Source organism: Gopherus flavomarginatus, chromosome 9 (genome assembly GCF_025201925.1).
Source record: "Gopherus flavomarginatus isolate rGopFla2 chromosome 9, rGopFla2.mat.asm, whole genome shotgun sequence".
Taxonomy (NCBI): Eukaryota; Metazoa; Chordata; order Testudines; family Testudinidae; genus Gopherus; species Gopherus flavomarginatus.
The window spans coordinates 36,414,291-36,440,627 of NC_066625.1; the positions used below are offsets into that span (position 1 = coordinate 36,414,291).

General features: G+C 50.8%; 1 protein-coding gene across 3 annotated transcripts; it reads left to right on the top strand.

Moving 5' to 3' along the window:
• Positions 1-3,482: 3,482 nt before the first annotated feature.
• WFIKKN1 (WAP, follistatin/kazal, immunoglobulin, kunitz and netrin domain containing 1) lies at positions 3,483-26,114 on the top strand. Of its 3 annotated transcripts, XM_050968253.1 has the most exons (4): positions 3,483-3,885; positions 4,723-5,946; positions 18,452-18,754; positions 24,071-26,114. In XM_050968253.1, exons 3-4 carry the CDS (start codon positions 18,509-18,511, stop codon positions 25,559-25,561), a joined length of 1,737 nt encoding a protein of 578 aa, XP_050824210.1. In that variant the 5' UTR covers positions 3,483-3,885; positions 4,723-5,946; positions 18,452-18,508; the 3' UTR covers positions 25,562-26,114. The 3 variants fall into 3 exon arrangements, with proteins under 3 accessions (XP_050824210.1, XP_050824211.1, XP_050824212.1); XM_050968254.1 differs by lacking the exon at positions 3,483-3,885 and having other exon boundaries at positions 4,651-5,946; XM_050968255.1 differs by lacking the exons at positions 3,483-3,885; positions 4,723-5,946 and having other exon boundaries at positions 18,325-18,754.
• The last annotated feature ends 223 nt before the right edge of the window (positions 26,115-26,337 follow it).

A 26,337-nucleotide genomic window follows, 5' to 3' on the forward strand; every position in this document is an offset into this window, starting at 1 on the left:
TCAGCAGCCTGTAACTCACCTATGTTGCCTCTTCCATATCTAATATCTGGTACACGCAGCTGGTGTGAGGAGGAGATGGAAGATTCCATTCTGCATGTCTAGAAACTCTTCCAACTACCTGTGGATGGTTTATCCCCTACAAATAAACCCTCTCCCATCTCTTCTCCCACCGTACATTTTCCCCTGTACAATCTCAGCAAATCCTGTCCAAAGGAAAGATTCATTGAGCTGGAGTGTCTGCTGATCAAAACTGAACTCATCTTGTTTTCTCCATTTGAAAAGAAAGCGGTTCTCACATCTGATATCAACACTAGTCTTTAGCTGCTGTCTGATACTCGGACCATTCCAATGTTATTTTGGACTCTTTCTTTTATTCCTTTGTACAGTCAGTGTTGTTCAACTGATATACATGTTTTGTTTTATATAAATTAAAGTCTTTTGTTGTTTTAAACTACCAGGCGGGATCTGGACAATCATATCAGTTTCAAGTGGGGCTGCGGTTTTAGCAGGTCTTTAAGCGGGGTTTTCTGGGGTTGCTCAAGGATGAGGGTGGGATGTGGCGGGGCTCATGGTGATTGGGAGCTTGCCAAAGGGGGGCCGTTATACCAGTGTTCCCAGGATTGCCCTTCCCAGCCATTCAAAAATCATGAGATTTGGCTTACAGATGATGAGATTTCAATTCACATTTGGTTTTGTTCTTTGTCTTTCAGTGTTTTGAACCTTTGAGTCATTTTTCAAACGTGTCTAGTCTCCAAAATATGTTTTTAATGTTTAAAGAAAAACATTGAAAAACATTCAATCTCCTGAGACTTGTGAGAAAATCACAACAGTTTGCAACGCAGGTGTTTAAACCCCACATCAAGCCCACATAAGCTCTGACTCATGTTGGTTACAAGTGGTGTAAAACTCACCCTGTGCAGCTACATCAGTTGCTGGCCACCAGAGCTTCAATCCCAGGTAGGGATCTTCTTCTGCTTTGTTACATCTGGGGTAACTACTCTGAGAGCTGTAATGGAACTATCCAAATTGGAGTAAGCTGCTAATGAAATTGATATAAAGATAGATTCAAAGTGAATTTCGAAAGCAAGCTATAAACAAAGTGGAGGCGCTGTCTTGTGACTTCATAGTTTGCCTCACTTTCTGTTTTTGTGTGACGATGGCAAATATTGCAGTCACTACACTCCAGAGTGAACAGGGGCAATCAGAGAGATGGGGTCACAGAGCATGCCGAGACCCCCAGCTAGAAGAATGGCCTGTATGGTCATCACTGGGGATGAGGCTCTTAGATCCCAGAGAAGCAGTCACTTTTGGGAAGAGGGACAGCTTCTCTTGGCCTGATTCTCTTCTCATTCACCCTCTAAGGAAGCAGGGGACACTGGCCCTCCTTTTGACCTGCCTCTTCTCCCCTTCCCCCCACCTCCTCTGTAGGATTATATCTCCACTTTGAACCCGGCTGGCCAGGCTTGTTTTAGCAGCTTAGTGCTTGCTGGGGGAGGGAAATCAGATAACAGCTGAAGCATGGAAAAACCCCATAATGGGGTAAAAGCCTGGTCAGGGAAGAGTGAGCAAACATGCCTCTTGTTTTTCAGGCAGGTTCTCGAAGTACCCTGTGCAGTCTCACCCCAGGAGCCTAAACAAAGGACTTGTGTGATTTCAGGTGGGGAAGGATCAGCAGGAGTCAGTGACTCTCCAGCAGTAGGTTCTGTTTTCATGCAGATGTCCTTGTTCGGAAAGAACAAGGCAAGAAAACTGCTCAGGACAAATGATTAACACTGTGCCCCGCTAGCCTCTTTCTGCCCGAGTTCAAATGACTCTCACAAATAACTCCTTGAGCCTCACCCCCCATGGAGAAGTAGGCAGGAGCAGCATGTTGCACTGGGATCACTTTACTAATTTCCCAACTCTTGTGAGAGCTGGTGGTTTTCTGAAAGCCCCAGCTCCTGGAGTCATGTCACTAGGTAAGAAATGGTTTTCATTTAAACAAACAAACTCTGGCTGGAAGCGACTGGCACTGAAGCCAGGCTGCTTCCCAGAGAGGGGTGGTTTGTCAGCCACTACACGTAAGTGGTTTAACATTGCCAACAGCAAGAGTGAGTGATCTAGTGGCGCAGTGCCACAGGCAGGCACAGCATGCTACAGAAAACAACGTGCTAGGCTCTGTAGAGCCACACGTTCTGCTGTTTAGTATGTGCTTGGCTGTGCTGCTGAATCAAGGCCTTAGTCTCATCCATGTCATAAGTATCTGCTTTGCTGAATCCAGACATGAGCCCCTGAGCTGCAGGCTTGGTCGGAGCTGCAGCTTCTGCTGCTAGCCCAGAGGAAGAGTTCCCCTGGCCTGGAGTGTTAGGCTCTGCTGCTCTTCCCCTTGGCTGGGGGTTAGTTTGTTGCTCTGTCTTTGAGGTCAGGCATCTCTGCTCCTGTCTCCTGGGCCAAAAGGTCATGACAGAAGTTACTGGAGCTCTCAGATCAAACAAGAGAGGAAATAGCTCCTGGGTCTGGGGGCCTCTCCTGGGCTTGCCTGATGCATGTGAAACAAAGGTTCTTGTCAGCCCTTTATCCTCCCTGTTTGCTTTTGATCTTTGTGACCTGCGGGGTGAGACATCTCAGGAGTGCATGTGAAACAGGGCTGCCTTGGAAGGCTCTCCTGGCCGGGGCGCTGGGGTTGTACTGTTTAGCCAGTTGGGCTGCTGAGAGCCAGTGCTGCGATCCCGTGCCTGGACCTGCCTGAAACAGTCTGCAGCAAACTCCCAGCTTCCTTTCCTTGCTGTTACTAGCAAGCAGATGATGGGGGAGCTGAACTCAGGTGGTGATGCCTTTTTCCCCATTAAATACCCCAGCTGGCTGTGCTGCTCTCTAGCTGGGATTGTGTGCTGCAGCCATCAGTGTGGTGCCCGCTTGAGGTGGGAGCCACTGTCCTGCCACCTGCTCCCCCTCGTGCTTGGTGGCTGTCTGTAAGAGTAGTGGCCTCAGTAAGGATTAACCCTTTGCGCTTAGCGCTTCTGTTTGCAAAGCGCTCTGCAGATGCTAATTGCAGGTCACCCTTCTCCAACTGGGGAAGACAGGGCCCAGAGAGAAGTGGCTTGCAGACCTGGGCTGTCAGCCCTGTGCTCCAACTGCAGGATTTGTTGGCTGCCCTTACTATGGACGTGTGGATGGAGGTGCCAAGGCCACGTCTCCCTCACACACTGGACTATTAGTCCAGCAGCAGCACTGGGACATGGCGCTCACAGGCTAGAAGTGGTGCAGACATGCACAGAAGAGTCCCTGATGAGCTCCCAGCGTAGGCTGGAGGCAGCCTGTGAGCTCGCGATGCCAGTATCTGACTGGGAGCCAGGAGATCTGAGTTTTAGTCCCAGTTCTGCCACTGACCTGTGACCTTGGGCAAGTCACTTCCCCCTCTGTGCCTCTTGTCCACAGAGATTGTGAGCCCTTGGGGACAGAACTATCTCCTGCTGTGTGTTTGGTGCAGGGCCCAGCACAGTGGGACAACAACCAGGGTCAGATGGTGCTGAGATACAAATCAGGTAAAGAAGATGCAGTGTGTGGATGCAACAGACCCGAAGTGTGGGGCAGGGCTAAGGTATCAGTAAAGCGAGCGAGTCTACGGACTATGGGCAGAGATCTTGGCTACCCAGCCCTGCATAGCAGGACCTGTGACACTTTCCAAGGTTAAACGAGCTGGATTATATGGCTGCTGGCAGCATTCCCATGTACTGTGCTTAACTTCCCAGTGACAGCGTTTCTGCTGGTTCCTGCTGGGGTTCCCCTTCGGGCCTCTATTAACACACGGTGAGGTCACTCTCTTTGTCTTTGCAGCTGCTCTGTCAGTGATCTGGGGGTGTCATGGGCTGCCTGCGGAGGGAGACCCTGGGCAGTTGGAGACAGGTCAGTTGCTGCAGTGTCCATGTTGCACCCCTGGGCACATCAGTGCATCAAGGATAGGGTGTAGCTGAGATGCTGTGGGACAGGAGAGAAGAGAGGGGGAAGCCAGGAGCTTGGCAGGACTGGGGCAGGTGTAGCTCATGGCAAGAAGCTGCTGTTGATTATTGAATCAAAACCCGCTCAGCCCCGTGCAGCCGGCATTTCCCTGCATCTCCCAGCTTCCTGATCAGACAGATGAGGGAGACCCCAGCGTGTGGCACAGCCCTGAGCCCCCCTCGGGTCGCTCTTGCAGGTCTAAGGGAAGGGGATAGAGCCTAAGGCAAAGGGCATACGGGGAGAAGGTTGCCAGGCTCAGCTCTGGGACATGTGACAGGCTGGGAGCCAGTCTGCCCTCTCCTCTGGCTTATTGGGTCACTGCCCCTAGAGAAAGGCTTGTCCCTTGCAAGCCTTCCCCTATAGAGGTCCTGTGAGGTGCCACTGCCATGCACATGCCCCCCGAAACAGACACGGGTATTTCCCAAAGTCTCCTAGGTACTTCCTACCCCTCAAACCTGAGCATTTTCCCCTCTGTGATACCTGTGTTCACCCCATGCAGCTCCCCCTCTGTGAACATTCAGGATCAACCTCCCCTGGTAATGTTCTCCTCCCACTAGCCTGGCCTTAACTGCTGCATGGCTGTTGAGCAGCTGCCATGTTCTATCTCAGAAGCGGCTGCATTTCCGCGGTGAGTAAAAGAGTCCCTCCAATGTGTAACTTGCTGTTGTGTGGCACCCCCAGCTGCCTGCAGAGGGCACTAGGTGATACAGCGTATTCAACTGATCAATGTCTTTACCACATCAGGGCTGGGGACCGGATGACCTTGGCTCTTCTGCCCAGTGAGCCTGGATCAAGAGGAAAACTCAGAAGCGGGTGACGGAGACTGGGTGAAGCAGGAGGAACTGGAAAGGAATAGCTCCAGTTCTGTGTCCAGAACTATAGGAAAGACCGGTCCCCCCTGCTCTGTTTGTTTCGTTGGCCCTGCTGCTGGGGGTGAATCAAACTGCTATAAGCTTGTCCCCCTTGCTCTCTGGAGGAAGAGGCAGCAACTCTGTAGGGGGAAGTACAGAAACATGATTGGATGGGGACCGATGATGCCATGCAGCCCCTTTTCCGAGGTGCCCACAACATGGCGAACTAAGTCTCTGGCCCATCGGACTGGAAAGGTTGTATGGGCCTTGCCCTGTCTGTCCTGGGATGAGAACTGTGTTACACAAACCAAGCTTAAATGGACTAAGGCCTCTGCTTAAACCCCAGAACCAGCATTGTGCTGTGGCCAGAGCAGAGGACTGAGCATCGGAACTCCTGGATTCTAGTTCCTAACGCTGCTGCTGACTTGCTGTGACCTAGAGCACGTTGTGTCCTGTCTGTATCTCGACTTCCCCATCTGGGAACGGAAGCAATGAGACTTACCAGCCTTCTGTCAAATGCTCTGGAATCCTAGTATAGGTGCTAAGAATTGTTCCAGATTAAACCCAGATTGGCTGGCCGGTGGAGTTAGGCCACATTCAGTCAGATATTGGAGACCAGCAGGGACCTGGTTTCTAAGCGCTGTCTGGCTCTGTCCAAACTGTTATTTCCTGTGTTAACACAGCTTTGAGTACCATGATTTCTGGCCTGTCCTACATAAACCTTCATGCTTCAGGGCACAAGCTGACTTCTTAACTGGAGGGTCAGGAAGAATTCATTTGCGAGGCTAAATAGAGATTCTGGGATAACCTGCCCACTGCAGGCTTTCCTGCACCTTCCTCGGTAATAATGTACTGGTCACTGTGAGCGTCTGGATACTGGACTAGCAAGTTCTATGGTGCTACACAGTGCTCTGCTGATTGAAATGGGACATCTTGTGTCTCCATTCATGGGCCTCTGATGACTATCACTAAAATGATGCATTTGCCCTCTGCTGTTGCTGTTTGTTCCTAAACATCCTTCTTCCGGGGTCCTGTGGCATTCTGATGAGCAGCAGCTCGCCTTGAGGCTGGCCAGCCACGGTGGTGAAATCCTGTGTCACGGCTGTGCTGGTGGCTGGTAAGTACAGCATTAGCAGATCTGTAAATTCTGGCCCATGGAGCAGCTCCGCAGGGCTGATAATCTGGGAACATAGGCTCTGGCTGCTCAGATTGACAGTGGAGTGTCTGTGGCTGGGTGTCTCTGCTTCCATGGCAGCCAGTGTCACCTTGGGTTGAGTCTCTCTCCCTGCATTCCTAGGTGCACCAGGAGAAGCTGAGTCTGCAGTCTGCGCATGGGGCCTGGGAGGCAGTGCGGTACATAGCCCGCTGCTAGGGGACATGAACGCCGGCCTGTGGGAGCACAGGGCATCAGCTCCTCTCAGCCCATTGGTCCTCATAAGAACATAATAGCATAAGACCAGCCATATTGGGTCAGATCAAAGGTCTGTCTAGCCCAGTATCCTGTCTTCCGACAGTGGCCAAAGCCAGGTGCCCCAGAGGGAATGAACAGAACAGGTAATCATCAAGTGATCCATCCCCTGTCGCCCATTCCCAGCTTCTGGCAAACAGAGACTAGGGACACCATCCTGGCTAATAGCCATTGATGGACCTATCCTCCATAAATTTATCTATTTCTTTTTTAAACCCTGTTATAATCTTGGCCTTCACAACATCCTCTGGCAAGGAGTTCCACAGGTTGACTGTGCATTGTTTGAAAAAATACTTCCTTTTGTTTGTTTTAAACCTGCTGCCTATTAATTTCATTTGGTTGCCCCTACTTCTTATGTTATGAGAAGGAGTAAAGAACTTACTTATTTACTTTCTCCACACCAGTCATGATTTTATAGACCTCTATCATATTCCCTCTCAGTCATCTCTTTTCCAAGCTGAAAAGTCCCAGTTTTATTAAGCTCTCCTCATACAGCAGCTGTTCCATACCCCTAATAATTTTTTTTGCCCTTTTCTGAGCCTTTTCCAATTCCAATATATCTTTTTTTGAGATGAAGTGACCATATCTGCACACAGTATTCAAGATGTGGGTGAACCATGGATATATGTAGAGGCAATAGGATATTTTCTGTCTTACTATCTATTCCTTTCGTAATGATTCCTAATGTTTGCTTTTTTGACTGCCGCTGCACATTGAGTGGATATTTTCAGAGCACCATCCACAATGACTCCAAGATCCTTCTTGAGTGGTATCAGCTAATTTAGACCCCATCATTTTATATGTATAGTTGGGATTATGTTTTCCAATGTGCATTACTTTGCATTTATCAACATTGATTTTAATCTGCCATTTTGTTGCCCAGTCACCCAGTTTTGAGAGATCCTGTTGTAGGTCTTCGCAGTCTGCCTGGCACTTAACTATCTTGAGTAGTTTTATATCATCTGAAAATTTTGCCATCTTACTGTTTTTACCCCTTTTTCCAGATTATTTATATTCATAAATAGGACTGGGCCCAGTACTGACCCCTGAGGGACACCACAATTTACCTCCCTCCATTCTGAAAACTAACCATTTATTCCTACCCTTTGTTTCTTCTCTTTTAACCAGTTACCAATCCATGAGAGAACCTTCCTTCTTATCCCATGACTTCTTACTTTGCTTAAGAGACTTTGGTGAGGGACCTCGTCAGAGGCTTTCTGAAAATCTAAATACACTTTATCCACTGGATCCCTCTTGTTCACATGCTTGTTGACCCCCTCAAAGAATTCTAGTAGATTGGTGAGGCATGATTTCCCTTTACAAAAACCTTGTTGACTCTCCTCCACCCCCACAGAAATTATATACATCTATATGTCTGACAATTTTGTTCTTTACTATAGTTTCAACCAGTTTGCCAGATACTGAAGTCAGGCTTACCATCCTGTAACTGCCTGGGTCACCACTGGAGCTTTTTTAAAAAATTGGCATCACGTTAGCTGTCCTTCAGTCATTTGGTACAGAAGCTGATTTAAATGATAGGCTACAGACTACAGTTAATAGTCCTGCAATTCCACATTTGAGTTCCTTCAGAACTTTTGGGTGATACCATCTGGTCCTGATGACTTATTGTTTATCAGTTTGTTCCAAAACCTCCTTTAATGACACCTCAATTTGGGACAGTTCCTCAGATTTGTCACCTCAAAAAAGAATGGCTCAAGTTTGGGAATCTCCTTCACATCCCCAACCACGAAGACTGATGCGAATAATTCATTTAGTTTCTCCGCAATGGCCTTATTGTCCTTGAGTGCTCCTTTAGCATCTCGATCATCCAGTGGCCCCACTGGTTGTTTAGCAGGCTTCCTGCTTCTGATGTACTTAATATTTTTGCTATTACTTTTTGAGTCTTTGGCTAGCTGTTCTTAAAATTCTTTTTTGGCCTTCCTTCCTAATTATATTTTTACACTTCATTTGCCAGTTTATGGTCCTTTCTATTTTCTTCACTAGGATTTAACTTCCAGTTTTTAAAAGATTCCTTTTTGCCTCTCACTGTTCTTTTATGTTTTTGTTTCTCCATGGTGGTTAACCATGTTTTGGTTCTCTTACTGTGTTTTTTAATTTGGGGTATACATTTAAGTTGAGCCTCTATTACACTGTCTTTAAAAAGTTTCCATGCAGTTTGCAGGGATTTTACTTTTGGTACTGTACCTTTTAAATGTTGATTAACTAACCTCCTCATTTTTGCGTAGTTCCCCCTTCTGAAATTAAATGCTAGAGTGTTGGGCTGCTGTGGTGTTTTCCCTGCCACAGGAATATAAAATTTGGTTATATTCTGGTCACTATTACCAAAGGGTCCAGTTCTATTTACTTCTTGGACCTGATCCTGTGCACCACTTAGAGCTAAATCAAAAATTGCCTCGTCTCTTGTGAGGTTCAGGATAGCTGCTCCAAGAAGCAGTTATTTAAGGTGTCACTGGGGGGTGGGGGGGCGGGGGACGTGAGTTGGGAGGCCTTGGCCCTCTGTCACAGCCTGTGCACCTGCTAGACCCTGCGCTGGCTTGGTTGGCTGTTCCCAGGAACTGAGCGCAGCAGGGGGTTGGGCCGATCCTGGGAGCCCCACCAGCTGTCTATGGTTCCATCTGCCAGGAGGTGTGTTCACCTGTCAGCAGCTCTGGCAGGAGCAGACATTTAATTTAAGAGGCTCCAGACTCAGGCTGCTCACCTGCCCTGGCGCTCTCATGGAGTGCACAAGGCTTGGCCTGGTCTCCCCCTCCTCTTGTGTGCCAGGCTGTGGTGGAATTGAGGGGAAGAACTGAGGCCATTGGGATGGCACCCAGGTCTCAGTCGTCAGGACAGTGCAGCGCTCTGCTTTCCCAAGCATCTGACTGGGGGCAGGGATAAAAGCCGGGGGCCAAAGTTCAGCTCAGACGAGGTGAAGTGATGCTGGAAGGAGGACAGAATAGACAGGATGGGGTGCTTCCCAGCCAGGCAAAAATCGCCCATTTACCTACCGGGTGAGCAAGGACAGTGGGGAATTAATCTGGGGAAGGGAGTCCCCCATAAGGGGTCCATGAGTCTGCTGTGGCCTGTACCTGCAGCGGGTCTGTGACCCAGCCCAACTTCCCTAGCACTGATCCAAAGGTAGATATTTCCCAGCTATGGATACACTACCTGTGTACACCGTGCAGCGTTAGGAGCTGGGCTGCTTAATGCAAAATCCCTGTGTTTTGAGTGTCTCTCGCTTCCCAGGTAAAAGAGTGAGCCAATCACATAAGGGCACTATGCAAGCACGGTTGTAGAACTGTGGAATTGTCAACTTGTGGCAGTAGCTTGCCTTAACATATTCTTCCTCCCAGTATCGCTGCTGCTCTTCTGTAAACACAGGAAGCCCCGTCACCCCTGCACCCAAAAGGGCCCCGGTGTCCACCATACTGCTGTCTTGTCAATGGCCCTGAAGGGCAGGCAGTTTGAAGGGGAGACAACTTGCTGAACTAGCCTTTCTGGGGCTGTGAATCTGAGCATGAATCTGAGCTGCCACAAGTGAAACAAATCTGTGAATCTCAGCTCAGCCCTTAGCTTGCATTTGTCAGTGTCACAGGAAGCACCTGTGCCTTTGCCGCTGTTCACGATTGTTTTATATTGGACTGGTTCTCTCTCGGTAACGTGCCCTGGAGATGAACACACCCTTTAATCTAGTGCTGGCAGAGAACGGTTAGTGACACTCGTGTCATGGCCAAACTCAGCCAGCAGAGGAGATGCGAGCGAAACAAGAAATACAGTAGAAATGGCTGGGAATCTGACAGTCGTGCTCTTGGGAAGCTTTGAAATCCTATAGCCTGTGCCAGGCAGGAGCTCAGACTAGAATGATCAGCGTGGTGTCTTCTGGTCTTAAGAGCTTTGCTGGTAAGCAGGCAGCTGCATCCTGCACTGGCTTGGGTTTCCACGCACCTTCAAAGTGCAGCAGGCCCATGGTAAGTGTGGTGCAGTAACATAACCAAAGGTGTCAAGGCTGGGCTTGGTACTGTGCCTGGCAGGACCAACTGTAGTGACCTGTCAGAACAGAACTCCTGTTGGAGTGGAAAGCTTGGGATGATTTCTAGTCACCAGACAGAGCTGATACTCCATGTGCGGTGCTGTCACAGCTCATAAACCTTCCTTTCTTACCATAGAACAAGTTGCATGAACTATGTTAGCAACACTTCCACAACGGCTGTCTGACACCTGGAGCCAGGCCTGAGTGGCCCTTGTTCAGCAGGGAGGTAACTGGGAAACCTGGTACTCTAGCAAGTGGTTGCCTTATAGACTCATAGACTCATAGAGTCTATGAGTCTATGAGTCTATAAGGCAACCACTTGCTAGAGTACCAGGTTTCCCAGTTACCTCCCTGCTGAACAAGGGCCACTCAGGCCTGGCTCCAGGTGTCAGACAGCCGTTGTGGAAGTGTTGCTGAAATCACCACAGCCGTTTTAGTGCGCATTAACCGTGAAAACACCTGTAAGTTCCCTTGGGGGCAGTAGAACCCACCTTCCCTGCCCTGTCCAAGGCTAGGCTAGTGTTGACAAGGTGCTAGCTAGTATGTGTGAAGCCCAGCATAGCAAAGGCACTGTGTCCTTCAATCCGTTTAACATATGTCAAAGGCTCACTGCCCTGTCTCCACTAGGCATCTCCCACAGACTCTAGGGCATTCCAAGCTCACCAGCAGAAATAATGTGGAAATTGAAGGTGGGGCTTGATAGCTCCAGGGATCAGTGAGGGGTCATGGAGTTTTGCTCCTTTACTGGACTAGGCTGAGTCTAGCCGAGCCTTGTTTCCATCCAATGGTTGCTTGGTAGCCTAGCTAAAATGAGCTGTCAGTTCCCCATAGGATCCCTGCCACTTCCATTAAAAGAGACTCTCTCTGCTTTTAGTAGTATGAGGCCTATGACACAGCTGAGCCATTCCAATTCCATGCAGCAGCCTTCTCATGTTTTCATTGCCAGCAGAAAAGCCAAAGACGGGTGAGGTTATGGAGATGTTCCGAGGCCCCCCTAGAAGGGACTGATCCAGGTCAAGGTTGAGGCATGTTGGCAGCGTGGAGTTGAGGGAGCCTGCACTGCCTCCATACCTGTTCTGTGGGTGCAGGGCTCCAGCCTCCAGGGCTAGCGAGCCAACCCCAACTCTGTAGTTGCAGGGAGCAGCTCTCCAGTCCCTCCTTTGCCACTTCTAGGTTGTGCTGGTAATGGCCACACGTAGTATAATACAGCCATCCCGTGACCAAGGCAGGTTACCTGAGGCCGTGTGAGCAATTTCTCTGGCAAAGCCGGCTGTTTGGGGAGAGTGAGATGCAGGTCAGATATCAAAACAGAGTCAAGGTCACCATGTTTGTGTCACACACTCCGGCAGCGGCTGCCCCAGAGCGCACATCTGTTCTCTCCACCCACGCTGTGGGTTGCTAGCTTGGGGTCAGTATGCCGGGGCACGTTTGGCTCTTGGCCTGCGCTCTGCTCACACAGGGCATTAACATGCCTGTCTAGAACTCGCAATTGCTTTCCCCTGCTCGTAATGCATTTACCATACGTACTGTGTGTTCAGCCATTTTGTAAATATTGCAGTGAGCAGGGCAGTCTCTCAGTTGCTCTCTACGGAATGGAATCAGAACTGCTCAACAATGTGTCATAAACCTTATACTGCTGGTAGCCAACATAGATTCTCCTTTAGCTTCAGTGTGGCAAGAGGATTTGAATGTTCTCCCTGCCACTGGCATAATGTTCCAGGCTCCTACTGTCTGCAGTATAGTGACCATGTAAACTCCTTGGGGAAGGGCCCAATTTCTATTCTATTTGTAGCTTGCCAAGCATGTTGGAGCCTAGTCTTGGATGGGACTCCAGGTGCTACAAGAACGCATTCCAGACAAGCATGGTTAATTACACACACTCGTAGCAAGATTCAAAGAGGGATTGGAGAGTCCTAAGGATAACCAGAAGATCCAGAGGCGGAATAGTTAATGCCACCAAACCAATGTGGGAAGGGCTATAAAACCAAGCTCTAACTATTTGGGATTAAGATAAAACCCAGGTGTGTGTGTGTTGGGGGTGGGGTGTCTTTTCTCAACTCTGATGGGGGCCTGCTGGGTGACCTTGGGCTAGTCACTTCACTGCCCTGGGCCTCAGTTTTCCCATCTATAAAATGGGAGTGATGATACTGACCTTGTCTGTAAAGCACCTGGAGTTCTATGGATGCAAAGTGCTATGTAAGAGCTAGATGAGATTAGTACTGCAGGGTTCTCGCACCTTTCTCTGAAGCAGCTGGTACTGGCCACTGTCCGATACAGCCTGGCAATTCCTATGTGCCATGTATCATTTCTGGATAATTATTTACCTACAGTCTCTCAAAGGTGGAAAGTGCTCTTGTCACAGACAGCATGGATGTTACTATCTAAACTCAGGTTAATTTGGATTCTCCTTAGGGGAGGATGGGGAGTTCGGGGGCTCCCCTGAGTGGCTTCCGGTCAATCACTGCAGGAGCGATGGGCACAGATCCCGCCTGCTCAGTGAATGGAAGCTGAATGTGGTGAGGCAGCTTGATCACAGTTTGTTTCACTCGAGGGAGGACGTTCTGGTGGGTAACGCACAGGACGGGGGCCAGCAAGCTCAGACTCTAGCCCTGCCTCTGTTGGGGGCATGACCTTGACCAAACCCCTTTGCCTTTGTATGCCACAGTTCCCCCAGCTCTAAGAAGGCCTTGATCTGTCCCACAGGCTGGCTCTGGTCCTGTGCTTAGCGCACTGGCCTTAAGAGACCTGCTTTTAACTCCCTGCTTTGTCACAGGCTTCCTGTGTGACCTTGGGCGGGCCTTGTCTACCCGGGGAAATTGAATGGCAAAGCTACGGCCAGGGCTGGTGCAACCATTTAGGCGGACTAGGCAGTTGCCTAGGGTGCCGAGATTTGGGGGTGCCAAAAAGCGCCCCCCAGTTTTTTTTTAAATGGTTGAGCAGCCACTGCTGCTGGGACAGAGAGGGAGTCTGAGCTGCTGGCGGGAGCCAGCAGCCCAGGGTGTCCCCTGGGTCAGGGTGCCTCCACGGCAGCCCAGGGTGTCCCCCGGGTCAGGGTGCCGCTGCAGCAGCCAGCAGCCCAGGGGGTCCCCCGGATCAGGGCATCGCCACGGCAGCCGGCAGCCCAGGGTGTCCCCTGGGTCAGGGAGCCGCCTGAGGGGGCGGGAGGCAGCTCCCTTGGAGCTGCAGCAGTGGTGCCTGGGGAGGATCCGTTGGTCCGCAGCTCCAGTGGAGCTGCCGCAGTCGTGCCTGTGGACGGTCGGCTGCTCGCGCGGCTCCGGTGGACCGCCCCGCAGACACCACTGCGGCAGCTCCACCGGAGCCGCGGGACCAGCGGGAGGGGCGGCGAAATTGCTGTCCACCTAGGGCGCTCAAAACCCTAGTACCGGTCCTGGCTACGGCAGAACAGCTCACTCTACAGTGGCTCTTCCAGTCAATCTCCTTGTGTAGGCAGGGCCTGAATCTCTGTGCTTCTGTTCGCACATCTGTACAATGGGAATAATAGGGCAAGGTATCTTAAAAGGGGTTTGTGAGCAAATACATTAAGAGTGTGAGGTTATTACTGTAATGGGGTTTGTATTAGTCCCTCAGATAGATTCAGGGAATCCTCTTTGTTCAAGGGGTCCCAATCCATGCCCTACTGAACTATCCTTTCCAAAGTGCTTGGCTGCAACAGCATCAAGTGATTTGTAATGTTGTTTGACAGGGTGTAATTGCAATGCATGATGCCATGATTGTCCCATTTGCATGGGTCTGGGGAGGGTCTCTAGAAATAGTTATTTTGATTACTACATTATTTTAAGTTCCCGTTTAAAATACACCTCTAGCCCGTTATAACGCCACCCGATATAACACAAATTCAGATATAACGCTGTAAAAGCAGCACTCCAGGGGGGCGGGGCTGCGTGCTCCGGCAGATCAAATCAAGTTCGATATAACACGGTTTCACCTATAACACAGTAAGATTTTTTGGCTCACGAGCACAGTGTTATATCAAGGTAGAGGTTCTCACCTTGTCTGACAGCTGCCACATCTCACCTCAGAAGGGGCTGCATTTCAGTGCTGGGTGAAGGGATTCCTATTGCACCCCCAAAAAAACCAAGTTGCTTAACAGGATGAATTTGAAGTAGAACTGGAGTCACTAGGGCCCTGATCCTGAAGTTGGATCCATATAGGCAGATCCCTGCACCTGTGCAGAGACTCTTTGCTTTCATTTCTACTCCGCATGGACCCCAGGGGCCCATCTGTGCTGATCCAATTGGAGGAGCGGGACATGTGTGGCGAGACTTCAGCTTAGTCTCTTAGATCAGTGCTTCTCAAGCTATCTAATGTGGGGGACCAGCAATTTTTTTTCCCAATGTGCCAGGGACCGGTGCCATATTATTATCCTATTCGACGCTCTTATGAGGAAACCTGCCGCGGACCGGACCACCACTTTGAGAAGCACTGTCTTAGATAATAGTGGCATCTTCCTTGGATTTCAGTGTACACTCTAGAGAAACTTGCTCTTACAAGTTATTAGCACAGAGCTAATTTCTGTCAATTCCAAAGACCTTATTCCCTATGTTGTTAATTTCATCCTTAATTCTCAGCACCTGCAGTTGTAAAATCACTTCTTCTGGCGCCAAAGGAATGGGTGAAGTGGTTTCCTCCTGCTGGTTTCATCCTGGGACCCATACAGGATGTTTACAAGGGAGGGGCCTGAGTCAGCTAACAAGTCATTCATTCTGGCAGTGACACACAACCTGTTGACCTGGAAAAGTTGGCTTTAAAGCACTGTTGTTGCTGTTGGTTTGCTTATCACTTGATCTCTGTCAGAGCAGGACATTTCTGAGCTGTGGGGAAATGAGCTGCTTGTGTATTTCTGGGCAGAGGAGGTGACTGGTATTTGGAAACTTCAGCTGCAATCAGGTGGGAGGCCTCCCCAAGAGAAAGGAGCAGGGGTTAGTGCACTAGCCTAAGATCTGGGAGACTAGTAGACCAAGGAGTTGAATCCTAGACTTCCCAGGTGGCCTTGGGCCTTATCTGCAAGGGGAAATTGACCAGAATAAGCTCTTCTGGAATAATGATGATTGTAAAGGGATTGCTCAACACAACAAAAACAAACTCTCTCCTCCCAGGATTGCAGGCAAGGAACTCACTGCTTCATTCAGCTGCATCACAAAACAGGCACTAAGGGAGGGGGGAGGGGAGCACGGCTCCAGCCCACAATACTGTGAGATCCTAGTTAACCCAATTATGACCACTTGGCTACGATTCCAGAATACAAGTAACTTTAATTCCCCAATAGCTGTTACTCAATTTCCCAAGGTAGACGAGGCCAGGCATCTCTCTGTCCCTTAGTTCCCCAGCTGTACAATGGATACAAGAGCCCTGCCCCACCTCCCAGCAGTGGGGTGAGGATAAATACACCACAGATTGTGCTCAGATACTATGGTCAGAAGGTCTGTATTAGTACCAACGATGGACAGGGTCACAGCTAGATGCTGGATCTAATGCCCTTGCACTCTGTTATACTGTAGTAAACTGGTTAGTATGTGTTACCACTGCCCTCTACAGATGGGGTCAGCACAGCTCCACTGTGTGTCATGACCCTATGCTAGCTACTGTCCTTTAGCTCAAGTGGTAGGTGCCTGCGCTTTTCGGGATGGAGGAGCTGAGTCCTAGCCCTGCTGCTGCTGTGTAGTGCTGTAAGTGACCAGAGTGTGCACCATAGCAACAACTGTGAGGCATCCTGGGGCTGTGAATTTATTACAGTATTGTAAAGGCTTCTGCCTTAAACCCACAGGCATGCTTTCCAAATCCAACCCTCCTGCATGGGCTGCAGCTGTCGTCAGGGCCAGGCTGTTCATCTAGAGTAATAACAATGGCACTTAGCCCTCTATAACCAGGGGGGGCTGTGTGTGAAAACACAAATGAGTCTTCATAGCAGTCCGGGGGTGAGATCAAGATCATTAGCTTTGTTTTATGGATGGGGAAACTGAGGCCCAGAGATGGGCAGTGACTGCTCAGGATCACCCTGGGAGTTCAGAGTAGAGCTGGAGAAAATAAATCAGGAATCCCTGGCTCCCAAACCTATGCTCAGTCCACTACCATGTAGCCACCTTCTCCTCCTCCGTTGGCATTGTGGGCATCCAGCCAGGTGCTGACCATACTGCTCTCGTTAAAGAGATTCATCTCTCACTTCAAGGTGCTGAGCCTTTGAGCCAAGCCATCTCTTGGGAAGTGAGCTAGTCCTCATCGTGTCTCCGGAAGCCTACTCAGCGGCTGCTCCTTACAATCATTAGATCCAGAAGAGGCTTGACCAGAGGTGGTCACATGTTGTTCCCATGTCTCAAGGATGCAGCCCCTGGTAGCAGGTGTGCATGTGCTGGGAGGAAGATGGGTGCATTGGATACAGCACACACCCTTTTGACTGGGTTTCTCCATTAGAGTTATGCAGTCCCTCCTCTCCAGATCTGGGTGCAGCCCTCACTCCAGCTCTTTGCCTTGCCAGCTAGGACGATGGGCACCAGGCAAACAAAGCTCCAGGTATTGTAGCTCCCCCTTTGGCTAGGAAGGCTTGAAATTCTGCCTCGGAGTGTACTATATGAGGCCTTGGTCAGATGCCCCTAGTATTGCTTGACCTCCCTGAGGTGCCTGTTTCCCGTGGGGTTAACAGTGCTGGCCCCTCTGTGTGATAAGCTAGCAGATCTGTGGGTGGAAAACAATGTAAGCTAGGCCCTCAGTAAGTCAACGGCCAAACTCCAATAGCATCAGTTCAGGTTTTCCCCCTGTGTCATTTCCTAGTGTGCTGCGTGGGGCGGTGGATAGTACGCGTGACATGTGGGTGACTATCTACTTCCTGGCTCCAGTCACCCCAACATGGACCTAGGTAGCAAACGGGCCTGCTGAGCTTTCAATACAGCCCCCTGAGTTGGCTGTGAATGGCCTCAGGATTAGCAGGATAACAATGCACTGCAGCCCCTGGGCAAGCAGGCATTGTCCGCTGTCTTGCTCCCCCAGCCATGGCTAAGCACAGAGCCTGTCCCTAAGCAACTCCCCCTGCCCTTCAGAGCAATTCGCCTGGGTCATTGCTTGGCAAAGTCATCGCCCGTAGATTGCCCTGGCATCAGCAGGCATTAGAGTGCTAGCTGCTGGAGCCCACCTCCTGAGTTCAGGCTCCCATATGGTGCCCATCACTGTGGTATCTGAGAGCCCTTCCAAATTGAGCCCAGAGATTGCCACTCCACCCCTAAATAGTTCCCTGGGCCCCTGGAAACAGCTTTCCAATAAAAAGGAAGCAGGAGAAACAGCTCAGCAAACTGGCCAGGCACCTGGCAAAAGATCTGGGCTTGTCTCTTGCTACTGGGCCTGGCATGGTCAATCACACTCCAAATGGGCAATGTGCTGGGGCGATTTTCTCATCCCGTAAGAATTCACTCTCTGGCTGGAGGTTCCCCCCCTTTCCCTCTCGCTCTTTGGAGGCTCCACAGGCCCTTTGATGTTCTCCCACTGTTTGCCCAGTCGATCAGCTCAGACAGGGTTAGAGTCTGAGGTCAGCGGCTTTTCCATTCCAAACACCCAGACGCATCCGTGAGAGAGGAGTGGACTCAGGTTACATGCCTGCCTCCCTCTCCTCCCCTCCCCTCCCCTCCCATCCCCACGCCACAGACACACACAGGCACACCCCAGACCAGGCTCACAGCCACTCGGTGGGATACTCCACTGCTCCACACACCCAAGAGGGCTAAAGCCACACTTCAAGCCTTGGCTGTGAACCAAACACCCATTGAGGCTGGGGTTTAACGAACTCCTTAGGAAACCAGATGGATGAAGTCTGGGGGGATCTGGGAATCGCATGGATGGATCCATTCTCCCCCTTCTTTGCATGAATCTTCTCTTCTAACAGTCCCCCTCCCCCAGAGGCACTCGCCCTGGGATCTCTCAGAAACCCTTTGCTGGGAGATGACCTTTAAAGGGCCTCGGGGGGCTCTGCAGCCAGCAAGCAGCCCCTGAAGCAGACCGTGCGTCAGGCGTCGTCTCCAGAGAGCCCATGCGGAGCTTGCCCTGGGCACAGTAGAGCCAGAGGTCTGGGTTCTGCACGTGCCGGGTTGCTTTTTGGATGTGATTCTTCTTGTGTGTCAGGAGCTGTGCAAGGCGAAGAGCCCTCCTGGCTGGGGAGAGGGAGCCTGGTGTGAATTGATGCCTTCCTGGTGCTTCGGAAGAAGGGGATTAAAGAGGAAAAAAGGGGAGCTCCAGCTCCGGGAGGCAGGTCAGCCCGACCCCATGCTGGCCACACTGCTCCTGTCTCTACTGCCTGTCCTGGCCGAGAGCGCCAGCCTACAGCCAATCCGAATGAGTCATCTGGGAGTGTGCCCCAACCAACTGAACCCCAACCTGTGGGTGGATGCCCAGAGCACCTGCGAACGGGAGTGCCACACTGACCAGGTGAGCTCTGCCTCTCCCCTCCAAGCTCAAACCATGACCCTGGCACTCGAGGGTCCAGGCCTGGCCAGTGAGGTCACTGATCCTCTGATGTAAGATGCTGCACAAGCACTCAGGATTACCAGTCCTGAGGAATTATTCACTGCGCTCTCTCTCCCACCCTCCGCCCCGCATTAGCCCATGTGGAAGGAGGGTCAGGTTTGTGCACACCTGCAGTCTTGCAGTGATGTCCTGCCTGAGGCCTAAGAGCCAAGGGCCTGTTCTGCAGGCTCCTGGGGTGTGAGATTTCAGCCTGTCCAGGCAGATGCTCTTGCTCAGATCCAGGCAGGTTTTTATTTGCTAGCTGCAGTTCTCAGGGGTGGGAGGAGGAATTGTGGCTGCTGGTCAGTTTCATCCCACTGACTGTTTTGGGATACTGGACAGGCTGAGCGAGACAGGACGTGTCTCCTTGAAAGGCACAGCCAAAGCCTCCCCTGTGGGGGAGATGCCTTAACAAGGGCCTGGCAATGAATCCGGCTCTGGGCCAGAGAAAACAAATAGCCAGGAGCCACCTGCAGATCAGCCAGGGATTTCAGGGCAATATTCTCAAGGGTCAAAAGGTGTGGATGTGATTGTGTAGGCAATGCAGCCTGGACCAGCCAGCCAGTAGGGCTTGTCCCCATGCTGTAGACATAAGGGAGGGCCCATAGATGGCCTAGTGTTGTGACTGTCACTCACAGTGCCATAGCCCCCAGCTAAAATCACCAGGTCAATCTAGATGATCCAGTGGTTTCCTCTGGCCTGGGAGGCTCTAAACTGTATTTGAGCCAGCGTTTTGTGTCATGTGGGTGCCAGTTGCAGACCCTGGAGCACCGTATGCTGTGAGTGATAAATGAGGCTTGCAGTGGAGAGGCAGTGTGGCTTAGTGGTTAGGGAGAAACTAAGCGAGCTGCCTTCTATTCCCAGCTCCGCCACTGACCTATGGGGTGACTGTGGGTGAGTCACTTCCCCTTTTTGTGCCTGCTTCTTTGCCCACCCTTTGTCTTTCTGGTTGTCTGGTTCAGACCCCCCAGCAGGGCAGGCTGCCCCCAGATCCTGGCTCCCACATGGGACAGCAGGGGGAGGGGCTCAAACCCCCACGAGAGGCAGGGTCCCCAGACCCTAGTGCACATAAGGGGGACCTGTCTCACCTGCATCAGAGGGAAGGGGGAGCAAGCTGGCATTCCGGCCATGGACCCTGTGCGACAGGCATTGTACCCTCACTGCCAGCTCCAGGGGAACGGTGCAGCGAGCAACCGTCCACGTGCCCCAGCGCCCCACGGGGGTGACTGGTGCTGGGAGGCGGCGCTGGCTCACGCTGGTTTGCAGAGCAGGGAGGAAACAGCCTCACTAGGCCCTTCCCAGTGACTTCCTGCAAGACAGTAACTTCCAGATGCTGCCAGGTGCCCAGTCCACCCCGCCAAAGGTGTAAAGAGGAGGTGTTTCAGGGGGTCGAGGGTAAGCCGGGGCTGTATTTTTTTTTTTTTTTTTTAGGCCCTCTATCATAACCTTAGTCCCAGATTTGGACCTTAGCGTCCAAAATATGGGGGTTAGTATGAAAACCTCCAAGCTTAGTTACCAGCTTGGACCTGGTACCTGCTGCCACCACCCAAAAAATTAGAGTGTTTTGGGGCACTCTGGTCCCCCTGAAAAACCTTCCCTGGGACCCCAAGACCCAAATCCCTTGAGTCTCACAACAAAGGGAAATAATCCTTTTTCCCTTCCCCCCTCCAGGTGCTCCTGGAGAGATACACAGACACAAGCTTTGTGAAACTACACAGAGAGACTCCCCCTCTCTGTTCCCAATCCTGGAAACAAATAGTACTTTCCTATTCCCCCAGAGGGAATGCAAAATCAGGCTAGCAATCCAACACACAGATCTCCCCTTGATTTCTTCCTCCCACCAATTCCCTGGTGAGTACAGACTCAATTTCCCTGAAGTAAAGAAAAACTCCAACAGGTCTTAAAAGAAAGCTTTATATAAAAAAAGAAAGAAAAATACATACCAATGGTCTCTCTGTATTAAGATGATACAATACAGGGTCGATTGCTTAAAAGAATATTGAATAAACAGCCTTATTCAAAAAGAATACAAATCAAAGCACTCCAGCACTTATATTCATGCAAATACCAAAGAAAAGAAACCATAGAACTTACTATCTGATCTCTTTGTCCTTACACTTAGAAACAGAAGACTAGAGAGTAGAAACTACTTCTCCAAAGCTCAGAGAAAGCAGGCAGACAGACAAAAGACTCAGACACTAAATTCCCTCCACCCAAAGTTGAAAAAATCCGGTTTCCTGATTGGTCCTCTGGTCAGGTGCTTCAGGTGAAAGAGACATTAACCCTTAGCTATCTGTTTATGACACCCTCACTTCCCAGTCTGTCCCTCCCCAGGGCTGCCCGTAGGGTTGCCAGTTGTCTGGTTGAAAAGGGACCCTGGCGGCTCCAGTCAGTGCTGCCAACTGGGCCGTTAAAAGTCTGGTTGGCGGTTCTGCAGGGCTAAGGCAGGCTAGTGCCTACGCATCCTGGCACCGCGCTGTGCCCTGGAAGCGACCAGCAGGTCTGGCTCCTAGATGGGGCGCCCACAAGGCTCTGCGTGCTGCCCCACCCTGTGTACTGGCTCCGCACTCCCATTGGCTGGTTCTCAGCCAATGGGAGTGGGGGGGAGGGGGTGCCTGCAACCCTAGCTGCCCCAGGCCTGTGAGGTTCAACAGACTTTATAGGCATGTTCCCATTGCTCTCTCCCGCTGGCCCTAGTTATAGAGCCTCATGGTGGGCAGGGATAGAATCCTGACTCCTGGGGCGCCCCACAGAGCTCGGCTGTTAGCACCTTGGGGCAGGGAATGTGTGTGTGAAGCCATAGAGCTGAAAACCACTATGGAACATGACTCATGAATACGATGAAGCCTGGAGGACTGAGAGCCAGGACTCTAGTCCCAGCTCGGCTATTGACTCACCATGCCCCATGGGCAAAGCACCCCCCACGTGTGCCTACGTTTACCCCATCTGTAAAATGGGGAGAATGGTCCCATGGAACCATGAGGCTGAGGTCATGAATGTTTGTAATGTGCGCTGAGCTGCGTGGAGGGGAGGTGCATGGAGAACGCAAAGGAGACAGTTACTATACGGTTAATAATAACTGCCAGACTGGGTTAGACCAATGGTGCATCTAGCCCAGATTCGTACCTTCCAACAGTGGCCAGTGCCAGATGCTTCAGAGGGAATGAACAGAACAGGGCAATTATTCAGTGATCCATCCCGTCCTCCACTCCCAGTTTCTGACAGTCAGAGGCGAGGGACACTCAGAGCATGGGGTTGCATCCTTGACCACCTTGGCTAATAGCCATTGCTGGACCTGTCCTTCAGGAACTTATCGAGTTCTTTTTTGAACCCTGCTATAGTTTTGGTCTTCGCAACATCCGCTGGCAATGAGTTCCACAGGTTGACTTGCATTGTGTGAAGTACTTCCTTAGGTTTGTTTTAAACCTGCTGCCTATTGATTTCATTGTATGACCCCTAGGCCTTGCATTATGTGAAGGGGTAAATAACACTTCCCTATTCATGTTCTCCACCCCAATCATGTTTTTATAGACCCCTCATATCCCCCCTTAGTTGTCTCTTTTCTAAGATGAACAGTCCCAGTCTTTTTAATCTCTCCTCATATGGAAGCTGTTCTATACCCCTAATCATTTTTGTTGCCCTTCTCTGCACCTTATCCAATTCTAATATATATTTTTTGAGATGAGGCAACCAGATCTACACAGAGTATTCAAGGTGTGGGTGTATTGTGGATTTATAAAGCAGTATTATGATATTTGCTGTCTCATTATCCATGCCTTTCCGAATGATTCCTCACAGTCTGTCTATTTTGACTGCCTCTGCACACTGAGTGGATGTTTTCAGAGAACTCTACACAATGATTCCAAGACCTTTCTTGAGTAGTAACAGCTAATTTAGACCCCATCATTTTGTATGTATAGTTGGGATTATTTTTTTCCAAAATGCATTACTCTGCACTTATCAACACTGAATTTCATCTGCCATTTTGTCACCCAGCCACCCAGTTTTGTGAGATCCCTTTGTAACCCTTTGCAGTCAGCTTTGACTTAACTGCAAACTGTATCATCTGCAAACTTTGCCATCTCATTGTTAACCCCCTTTTCCAGATTATATATGAATATGTTGAACAACAGTGGTCCCAGTTGAGATCCTGGGAGGACCCCACTACTTACCTTTCTCTATCGTGAAAACTGATCATTTCTGCCTACTCTTTGTTTCCTATCGGTTAACCAGGTACTGATCCATGAGCCTGATGCCTCTTATCCCACAATTGATTAATTTGCTTACAAGCCTTTGGTGAAGGAGCTTGTCAAAGGCTTTCTGAAAGTCCACGTACTTTATATTGACTGGATCACCCTTGTCCACATGATTGTTGACTCCCTCAAAGAATTCTAATAGATTCGTGAAGCATGATTTCCCTTTACAAAAGCTATGTTGACTCTTCCCCAGTATGCTGTGTTCATCTATGTGTGTGAGAATTCTGTTCTTTACTATAACATCACCCAATTTGCTTGGTGCTGAAGTTAGGCTTACCGGCCTGAAATTGCCAGAATCACCTCTGTAGCCTTTTTTTAAAAACAGGTGTTGCATTAGTTACCTTCTAGTCATCTGGTACAGAGGCTGATTTAAGTAATAGGTTACATACCATAGTTAGTAGTTCTGCAATTTCATATTTGAGTTTTTTAAACTCTTGGGTGAATGCTATTTGGTCCTGCTGACTTATTAGTGTTTAATTTATCCATTCATTTCAAAATCTCCTCTACTAATATCTCAATCTGGGACAGGTCCTCAGATTTGTCACCTAAAAAGAATGGCTCACCTGCGGGGGTCTCCCCCATATCTTCTGCAGTGAAAACCCATGCAAAAAAATCATTGTTTCTCTGCAATGGCCTTGTCTTCCTTGAGTGCTCCTTCAGTGCCTTGATCTTCCAGTGGCCCCATGAAATGCAAAGCTCAGGGCCTGCGATGTTCCTCTGGGCCTTTCCTTAAGAAGCAGGGATGTGTCCTGCTGAAATTCCATTCCTAAGTCCCCCTGCAGTTTCCAGTGGATGCAGAATCTTTGTAGCGTAATATTGCTGTGTGCTGTTAAATAGCTGCCAATGTGCTGCCCCAGAGGTGGCTGCATTCCAGTTGTGGGTGGAAGTGGTTGATAGACAGCTAATGTAAGGGTATAAATGTGAGGTATTAATGGCAGTGAGGATGCTGGTTTTAAGCCTGCTGCTGATTGCTTTCCTGCAGGACTGTGAAGGCTTTGAGAAGTGCTGCACCAATGTCTGTGGCCTGCGGAGCTGCGTGGCTGCCCGTTATGCCGACAGTGTCTCGTCCCTGGAGCTGGCACAGGAGGCCTCATGCGAGAGCTTTGTGTGCACCCAGCAGGGCTCAGACTGCGACATCTGGGACGGGCAGCCCATCTGCAAGTGCAAGGACAGGTGTGAGAAGGAGCCCAACTTCACATGTGCCTCAGATGGGCTCACATACTACAACAAGTGCTACATGGATGCGGAGGCCTGTATCCGGGGCATCAGCCTGAGCGTGGTGCCATGCAAGTACATCTTCACTTGGCCGAACACCAGCCCGGTGCCGCTGGAGACCACGGTTCACCCCACGCCTGGGGCTGCTGCTGAGGTGCCCATCCCCCCAGCCCTCTACAACAACCCCTTCCACCAGTCAGTCTACGTGGGTGGCACCGTCAGCTTCCATTGCGACGTGAGCGGGCGGCCCCGGCCAGACATCACCTGGGAGAAGCAGAGCGACCATCAAGAGAACTTCATCATGCGGCCTGACCAGATGTATGGCAATGTGGTGGTCACGAATATTGGCCAGCTGGTCATCTACAATGCCCAGCTGGAAGACACCGGCATCTACACCTGCACAGCCAGGAACTCCGCCGGCCTTCTCCGGGCTGACTTCCCCCTCTCCATCATCAAGAGAGAGCCTTCCGGGGGGGAGCCCAGGGCACCCAGCACCCAGCAGGTCCCAGCCACCGAGTGCCTGAAGGAGCCCGACAAGAGGGAATGCGAGGCTCAGCAGATGCGCTGGCATTTTGACTCCAAGAAGGGGTCATGCGCCACCTTCCGCTATGGCGGCTGTGGTGCCAACCAGAACCACTTTGAGACCTACGAGGCATGCCGCTCGGCCTGTGTCAGCAGCGCCGTCAACATGTGCACCCTACCCATGGTGCAGGGACCCTGCAAGAACTGGGAGGCCCGCTGGGCCTACAACCACCTGATGAAGCAGTGCCACTCCTTCATCTACGGTGGCTGCGAGGGCAATGACAACAACTTTGAGAGCAAGGAGACCTGTGAGGATGCCTGCCCCTTCCCCAAGACCCTGCAGTGCAAGGCCTGTCGGCTCAAGAGCAAGATGGTACTGAGCCTGTGCCGCAGTGATTTTGCCATTGTAGGCCGGCTCATGGAGATCATCGAGGACCAGGACTCGGGCATCGCCCGTTTCGCCCTTGAGGACATACTCAAGGATGAGAAGATGGGCCTCAAGTTCTTCAACATCAAGTACCTGGAGGTCACCTTGAGCGACATGGACTGGAGTTGCCCCTGCCCCAACATGACCACAGAGGATGGGCCCCTTATTATCATGGGGGAGGTGCACGATGGCATGGCCGTGCTGGACCCCAATAGCTACGTCCGAGCTGCCAATGACAAGCGCGTGAAGAAGATCTATGAGCTGATTGACAAGAAAACCTGCGAGCTCCTCAACAGGTTCCAGGACTAGAGGTGCAGCCTAAGGAAGGGGAGAGTCAGGCTCAATCGGGGTTCTCAAACTGGGGGTTGTGAGATTACAGGGGGGGTCACAAGCTGTCATCCAGCATCCCGAATCCCACTCTGCCTCCAGCATTTATAATGGTGTTAAATATATAAAGAAGTGTTTTTAATTTATAAGGGGGGGGCCGCACTCAGAGGTTTGCTATGTGAAAGGGGTCAGCGGTACAAAAGTGTGAGAGCCACCAGGCTAAATAGACAGTCCCTGCCATCCTCTCTCGAGCCGGTCATGGCTTTGAGCCACCCAGGGGGCAATTCCTGGGGGAGCTGCCTGCTCCCCAAACCCTCCTCCCTTGGGGTCAGAGTGGAGACACTCCCACCCAGAACCCCATGGCCACCTCCACAGCCCGGTATTTCTGCATGTAACGGGTTGATTTACTTCCTGGGCTGTGGTGGTGACGAGCCTGATTCTACCCAGACCTACCTCTGTCTGTCTGTCTAACTGTAATTTATCTGCCCACATATCCCGCCCCATGTACCGTTTTGAGGCCAGACTATACCAATAAAAGCGTGACCTGGCGGGGAGGTGATTGCTGACTCTCCCATGCTCAGTCATCGGAGTCTGGAATGGGCACTGCACTTGGATAGGCTAAATCATCAAATCCCCCCTTGGCTTCTGTGGAGGAAGGCTCAGGATCATGGTGGGGGCTAAACTTAGCCCTGGGTGAACTCCCAGGGGCAGGGGTGGGTCTTGCCCTGCGCTCTGCCCTCCTGCTGGGCAGCAGCACA